The 8376-nt window shown below is 44.4% G+C and overlaps 1 protein-coding gene across 1 annotated transcript in view; it reads right to left on the bottom strand.

The window, feature by feature from the left end:
- Positions 1 to 3347, bottom strand: part of UBXN7 (UBX domain protein 7) — a 43957-nt gene extending 40610 nt beyond the window's left edge. Inside the window, exon 1 of the mRNA XM_034780884.1 lies at positions 3135 to 3347. Within this exon, the coding sequence (XP_034636775.1) occupies positions 3135 to 3279 (145 nt within the window). The 5' untranslated portion in view covers positions 3280 to 3347. The remainder of the gene's footprint in view (positions 1 to 3134) is intronic.
- Between the last annotated feature and the right edge of the window lie 5029 nt (positions 3348 to 8376).

Here is an 8376-nt window from a genome sequence, read left to right on the forward strand (position 1 = left end):
TAGCCTTGGGAGTAGCTTTTGTACTCATGATTAGTTTAAGTGTCCAAATACCATAGAAACGAGGAAAAGAAGATTATATTGTATAAAATTAGAGTTGTAGTAAATTAAGCCACCTTGGCCTAAACCCATTTTATCTTAGTCACTCAACCTATATTTGGCAACACTAGATTTCCCGGGAAGCTCTAGTCAGAACAGCCCAGCCAGCAAATGAAACACTTCAAGGGCCAGAAAATGTCTGGATAAAGCAGGGGTTCTCAAACTGGGGCTTGGGACCCCTCAGGAGGTCACGAGGTTATTACATGGGAGGTCACGAGCTGTCAGCCTCCAACCCAAACCCTGCTTTGCCTCCAGTATTTATAATGGTGTTAAATATATTTTAAAAGTGTTTTAAATGTATAAAGGAGGTGCACTCAGAGGTTTGTTATGTGAAAGGGGTCACCAATACAAAAGTTTGAGAACCACTGGGATAAAGTGACTTTGAATGACCTATGCTATTACATTAAGTCACAGACAATGTCAGCTTGTCTGACAGAGCAACTTTCCAAAGACAATTTGCCAAGAGAAGTAGCAACAATCTTGATAGAAGTCAACTCTATTTTGAGGCCTTAATTAAAATGGTGAATAAATACAAAAGCAAACTAGTTATCAGAGATAACTAGGTACAAGTATGGAAACGATGTCTAATTCCTTTAAACTGTAATCACAATGTGTTATAAAAATGCCCATTACATTTTACTGCCGTTATATCAGCAATGCTCAAACATTTTTACACTTTGAAATGACCACATCATCCTACAACTCCCACATGGTTATGTGCAGTCACTCGCAGCTGCAAGGACATTGCCATTTTCAGGTATCTGCTATTCAAAACCTATCATTGCTTGTAGAAGACAAAAGTTGTCTAGAACAGCATTTCTCAAATGCAGCCACTATAGCCGCACGAGACCACCAGGGGCTTTTCTTGCAGCCACAGTCTCCTGGGCTGTGATTGGGGGGGAGGAGGCAAAGTAGCAGCCCCTTCCCTCTCCCTGTTGTGCCTGGATGCATCGCCTTGGTGTTGGTTGCTGGGGCTGCCAGCAGGGTTGGGTCCTGACCCTTCTGGAGATACCTGGGTCACAATGCGGGAGGACCAGACAGCCGGTGAGTTCCCCACCTTCCAGGGGCTATGGGGCTCAGGCTTTGGGCTTCAGCCCTGGGGTGGCGGGGTGGCAGGCTCCAGCCAAGGGGCTTCAGGCTCCATCCCCAGGCTCCAGCTGTGCGGCGGCAGACCCCAGACTCCGGATGCGGGGCTTCAGGCTCCACCCCCACACTGCCTTCCCGATCCCCCATCCAGGGCTTAATTTGTCCCTAGGCTTGGGAGGGCTAAGTAAGGCTGCTGTGAAAAGTGATACTTGTAATTTATTTATTGCTAGCTAGTAAGTCTGCTGTGAAAAGTGATATTAACAAACATACAAGTATCACTTTTCACAGCAGCCTTACTAGCTAGCAATAAATAAATTACAATGATTTGGACACATATATGTGCATATTTATTTGTTTTTCCTAAAGATAATTAAGTATTTTAGGAAAAAGCGTGAGAGCAACCACCAGTAAGGGTTGGTGGCCGCACTCTGATGCCACCAAAAAATTTGTCCCGAGAACCTCTGGTCTAGAACCAGTGTGTCTGCACTAATGTTCTACAATTAATAAATGCTCTAAAACCAGCTTTACTTCCTTTACAAAATATTTAATGTTGCATCTGCCTTGAAATGAGCACTCCAAACACTGAAATGTGAACCAAAATAGTCGTCTAGTTTCATTGTAGCTCTTGTGTGTATTTTTTCCAATTTCTTACAGCCACTCTTCTTGGTGAGCAACAACAAAAAGTCAGTTCTCGGTTTCCTACAGCAGAAATATACTAAATGACTTTCTCCTCATTCTTCATTAGTGGGGCCCAGCAGAGCCATAAGATATTGTACTCTCTCTGAGAGGATTAAAATGACTATTTGTGATTTACAAAGAACTGACTTACTAAAAATTCCCCAGGGTACAGGCTAACATGTATCCCTGTCAGTTTTCTAGCTACTTAACATCTACAATATTGTTAACCTAGATTTTGGGCCAATCATACCTGACTATTAAAAGGGATACAACCTGGAATTTAATTAGTTATAACAAGAAACTTAGTAGTTCCACTTATTGCACTCACCAAGTCACTCTGACGATTTTATAGTTTGACAGCCATATTTTCCTATCTTTTAAAACCCTTCCCTCCTCTGTTGTGGTGTGAAGGCACACAAATAGAGGAAGCTATAATGAAACAGCCTATGCACAAGCTGTATCAAGCGCTCAAGATAAAGCAAACAAAGAATTTTCATTGGGAGCAATCCAGTGCCATTTGTAAGAACGGTGGGGAAATGTATACCGACAAAGCGGATCATCATTTCAATGCACTAATAGATTACTTCCACAGATCATGTTACACCAGAATCTGCTGCCCACTAATTACTCAAGCAAACAGAACTTCAGTTACTCTCGGGGAAGCAGGAGGAGGAAGACTGATGCATCTTGTGGTCTCTGTTGAGTGCAAGGAGCACCTGTCCTGGCGATGGAGGAAAAAGAAGAGCATCTGACAGCGTTGGAGTGTCACCCGTACAGCAGACAGTGACTCCTTGTCAGACCCCCAGCTCCCCGGCAGCCTGTCCCCTCCCGCATGTCCGTCCGCCCGCCCACCCGGCTCCGAGGCTCTGTGCCGCAGACACAGGCCGGGCGGCGGCCCGTCTGCCCGGTGGGATGCCTGAGCGCCCTTTCTTGGGCCGGGACTTCGCCGGGAGAGCAGGGCCGGGGCCGCCCCCAGAAGGTCACAGAGAAACGGGGCAGCACCTGGCCTAACCTGCCTTCGGGAGGATGGGGAACCCCACATCCCCTCAGCCGGGAGCCTCCGTGCCAGCGCCGATCCGCCGGGCACAGCCCGCGCCCCCCGGCCGGAAGCCGCCGCTGGCCCAGGCCGCCTACACTCGGAGCGGGACCAGAGCAGCGGGGCCCAGCCCGCCGGTGCTGCCCCTGCACCGCCCCCCGATACTAGGGCTACAGGACGTGCACAGCCCCCCCGCGGGGCCCCGGTGGCCCACACCCCCGGCTTCCGTGCGTCTCACCCGTGATGGCGGTGAACTGCTGGATTAACCCTTTGAGCGCCGAGGAGGCCGCAGAGCCCCCGTGCGCCGCCATCTTGCCGCCGCCGCCACCGCCGCCAAACAACAACACACCAGCCACCTGCCCGGCTGCTGTGCGCAGGCGCATAGCCAGCCAGCCGCCCGACCGAACGCCCCTTCCCCTCGCTCGCCACCAGGGAGGCGCTTTCAATTTCAATGTCAAGCTTTATTGGGGGCCACGGTTGCTCCACCCACTTCCCCGCCCCCTCAGGGGCGGGACGCTACTGTCCCCTCCCCCAGCGCTGGGCGGTGCCAAGGACCAAAGTGAGGGCCCTAGCCCTGCCCCCTCCAGCAAGGCCCGGGCCCTGACAGCCCCTGCTGCTGCTAAGTCCCTCCTTGGTACAGGCATTAAAAAGTCAGGCTGCTGCCCTCATAAGATTAGCTAGAAAATCAGGAGGGTTTTTTAAAGAAATAACATGCGGTTCTTTAAGTAGGGCAACGGGGGCTGAGCCCTTCGTGACTGCACCAGCTGGGCACCCCTTTCTTCATGCAACCAGGCAGGCTAGAAAAGGCTTTTTTTTTTTTTTTTTTTTAAATGGTCTCTCCTATTCCCATGACTCCCAAGAGCTGGGACCTTATGAAAAGCAGCACGGATCATGCAACACACTATATATTAATGAGAAATGGTGGCATGATGGTTAGAAGTTGGCCAGCTACACTAGAGCTACCCATAGGGGATCCATCACCACCGTTCTGTGAGCAGGCTGCTCATGCCATGCCCATATTGAGTCTGGTGCTAGGAAGGCAGTAGTTAGGCTTCAACCACTCCCACCACTCCCCGCCTGCAGTAACGGTGGCAGGAGTCCAGTGCCAGTGAACATTTTGTCAAGACACCAGGCAGATGAATGGGGTAATTCAGATTTCTCCGATGCTTCCTGTAGATGCAAATAGATGTCACAGAGATCACACTATAATTAAATTTTAGCATCATTAAAAAGGGTAGGGGAAAAAATACCAAAGAAACCCACCCCGGTAGCATTTTTTAACTTCAAAGAGAGGAACTTACCAAAAATGAGGAAGCTAGTTAAACAGAAATTAAAAGGAACAGTCACAAAAATGAAATGCCTACAAGCTGCGTGGAACAGACTTAAATGCCACAGTGGAGGTTCAAACTAAACGTATACTTAAAATAATAAAAAATAGGACCAAAAAATTGCTACCCTGGCTAATCAGCAGACTAAAGAGGTGGTTAAAGGCAAACAGGCATCCTTTAAAAATTGGAAGTCAAATCCTGCTGCAGAAAATACAAAGGAGCATAAACTTTGGCAAGAGTAAAAGTGTAATTAGGCAGGTCAAAAAAGAATGTGAAGAGCAAATAGCAAAAGACACAAGCAGCAAAAAATAAAATAATCAAGTACATTAGAAGTGGGAAGCCTACCAAACAATCTGGGTCCACTAGATAATCAAGGTATTCAAGGACCACTCAAAGAAGACAAGACTGTTGCAGAGAAGCTAAATGAATTCTTTGCATGAGTCTTCACTGCAGAGGATGTAAGGGAGATTCCCAAACCTAAGCCATTCTTTTTAGGTGACAAATCTGAGGAACTCTCTTAGATTGAGGTGTCAATAGAGGAGGTTTTGTAACAAATTGAGAAAAAGCAGGACCACATGGTATTCACCCAAGAGTTCTGAAGGAACTCAAAAATGAAATTGCAGAACTACTACCTATTGTATGTAACCTATTCCTTAAATCAGACTTCGTACCATATGACTCAAGGATAGCTAACGTAACGCTGATTTTTAAAGAAGGCTCCAGAAGCAATCCTGGCAGTGACAGGCCAGTAAGCCTTACTTCATTACCAGGCAAACTGGTTTAAGCTATAGTAAAGAACAGAATTATCAGACACATAGATTAACATAATATAGAGATGGATGGAAGGGACCTCAAGAGGTCATCTTGTACATGTCCTTGTGATGAGGAAGGACCAAGTTTACCTAGACCATCCCTGACTTGTTCTTAAAAACTTCAAAGGATGGGGATTCCACAATTTTCCTAGCAATGATGGGGAAGAGTCAACATGTTTTTTGTAAAGGGAAATCATAGAATATTAGGATTGGAAGGGACCTCAGGAGGTCATCTAGTCCAACCCCCTGCTCAAAGCAGGACCAATCCCCAGACAGATTTTTACCCCAGTTCCCTAAATGGCCCCCTCAAGGATTGAACTCACAACCCTGGGTTTAGCAGGCCAATGCTCAAACCACTGAGCTATCCCTCCCCCCAAAAATCATACCTCACCAATCTATTAGAATTCTTTGAGAGGGTCAACAAGCATGTGGACAAGGGTGATCCAGTTGATATAGTGTTCTTGGACATTCAGAAAGCCTTTGACATGATCCCACACCAAAGGCTCTTAAGCAAAGTAAGCAGTCATGGGATAAGAGGGAAGGTCCTCTCATGACTCAGTAATTGGTTAAAAGATAGTAAACAAAAAGATAGGAATTAAATGGTCAGTTTACACAGTGAACAGGTAAATAGTGGGGTTTCCCAAGGATTTGTAGTGGGACCTGTGCTGTTCAACATATTCAAAAATTATCAGGAAAAGGGAATAATCACTGGGGTGGCAAAGTTTGCAGATGATACAAAAATATTCAAGATAGTAAAGTCCAAAGCTGACTGTGATGAGTTACAAAGGGATCTCACAAAATGGGGTGAGTAAGCAAGAAAATGGCAGAGGAAATTAAATGTTGATAAATGCAAAGTAACACACATTGAAAACATAATTCCAATATACAAGCAAGATACCGGTATCAAAATTAACTGTTAACACTCAAGAAAAAGATCTTGGAGTCATCATGGATAGCTCTTTGAAAACATCCACTCAAAATGTGCAGTGGCAGTCAAAAAACGCTAACAATGTTAAGAACCATTAGGAAACAGGTAAAATATAATGCCACTATATAAATCCATGGTACACCATGGATTCTGCTTGCCCCATCTCAAAAAAAGATTAGACTTGGAAAAAGTACAGAGGGCAACAAAACAATTAGGGATCTAGAACAGCTTTCATATGAAGAGAGATTTAAAAGACTGGGACTGTTCAGCTTAGAAATGAAATGATTAAGGGAGGATATGATAGAGGTCTATAAAATTATGAATGGGTTGGAGAAAGTGAATAAGGGAGTGTTATGTATTCCTTCACATAACACAAGAAACCCAGGATACCCTATGAAATTAATAGGTAGCAGGTTTAAAACAAACATAAGGAAGTACTTCTTCACACAATGCACAGTCAACCTGTGGAACTCATTGCCAGGGGATATTCTAGATTTGATTTTGACAAATAGGAAAGAACTGGTTGAAAATTTGAAAGTGGAAGGCAACTTGGGTGAACGTGATCATGAAATGGTAGAGTTCATGATTCTAAGAAATGGTAGGAGAGAGAACAGCACAATAAAGACAATGGATTTCAAGAAGGCAGACTTTAGCAAACTCAGGGAGTTAGTAGATAAAATCCCATGGGAAGCAAGTCTAACGGGAAAAACAACTGAATACAGTTGGCAGTTTTTCAAAGAAACATTATTAAGGGCAAAAGAACAAACTATCCCACATAAGAATGGCCATACTGGGTCAGACCAAAGGTCCACCCAGCCCAGTATCCTGTCTACTGACAGTGACCAATGCCAGGTGTCTCAGAGGGAGTGAACCTAACAGGTAATGATCAAGTGATCTCTCTCCTGCCATCCATCTCCACCCTCTGATAAACAGAGTCTAGGGACACCATTCCTTATCCATCCTGGCTAATAGCCATTAATGGACTTAACCTCCATGAATTTATCTAGTTCTCTTTTAAACCCTGTTATAGTCCTAGCCTTCACAACCTCCTTTGGCAAGGAGTTGCACAAGTTGACTGTGTGCTGTGTGAAGACTTCCTTTTGTTTTAAACCCACTGCCCATTAATTTCATTTGGTGGCCCCTAGTTCTTACATTATTGGAACAAGTAAATAACTTTTCCTTATTTACTTTCTCCACACCACTATCCCCTTTTTAATGATTCCGAACATCCTGTTTGCTTTTTTGACCGCCTCTGCACACTGCATGATGTCTTCAGAAAGCTATCCCTGATGACTCCAAGATCTTTCTCCTGATTCGTTGTAACTAAATTAGCCCCCATCATATTGTACGTATAGTTGGGGTTATTTTTTCCAACGTGCATTACTTTACATTTATCCACATTAAATTTCATTTGCCATTTTGTTGCGCAATCACTTCGTTTTGTGAGATCTTTTTGAAGTTCTTCACCGTCTGCCTTGGTTTTAACTATCTTGAGCAGTTTAGTATCATCTGCAAACTTTGCCACCTCACTTTTTACCCCTTTCTCCAGATCATTTATGAATAAGTTGAATAGGATTGGTCCTAGGACTGACCCTTGTGGAACACCACTGGTTATCCCTCTCCATTCTGAAAATTTACCATTTATTCCTACCCTTTGTTCCCTGTCTTTTAACCAGTTCTCAATTTATAAAAGGATCTTCCCTCTTATCCCATGACAGCTTAATTTAAGTAATAGCCTTTGGTGAGGGACTTTGTCAAAGGCTTTCTGGAAATCTAAGTACATTATGTCCACTGGATTCCCCCTTGTCCACATGTTTGTTGACCCCTTCAAAGAATTCTAATAGATTAGTAAGACATGATTTCCCTTTACAGAAACCATGTTGACTTTTGCCCAACAATGTATGTTCTTCTATGTGTCTGACAATTTTATTCTTTACTGTTGTTTCAACTAATTTGCCCGGCATGGACGTTAGACTTACCAGTCTATAATTGCCGGGATCACCTCTAGAGCCCTTTTTAAATATTGGCGTTACATTAGCTATCTTCCAGTCAGTCATTGGGTACAGAAGCTGATTTAAAGGACAGGTTACAATCCATAGTTAATAGTTCCGCAATTTCACATTTGAGTTCTTTCAGAACTCCTGGGTGAATGCCATCTGGTCCCGGTGACTTGTTATATTGTTAAGTTTATCAATTAATTCCAAAACGTCCTCTAGTGACACTTCAATCTATGACAATTCCTCAGATTTGTCACCTACAAAAGACGGCTCAGGTTTGGGAATCTCCCTAACATCCTCAGCCGTGAAGACTGAAGCAAAGAATTCATTTAGTTTCTCTGCAATGACTTTATCGTCTTTAAGTGCTCCTTTTATATCTCGATCGTCCCTCCCTCCCCTGCACGACCTGTTCTGT

Source organism: Trachemys scripta, chromosome 9 (assembly GCF_013100865.1).
Source record: "Trachemys scripta elegans isolate TJP31775 chromosome 9, CAS_Tse_1.0, whole genome shotgun sequence".
In the NCBI taxonomy this organism is placed as follows: Eukaryota; Metazoa; Chordata; order Testudines; family Emydidae; genus Trachemys; species Trachemys scripta.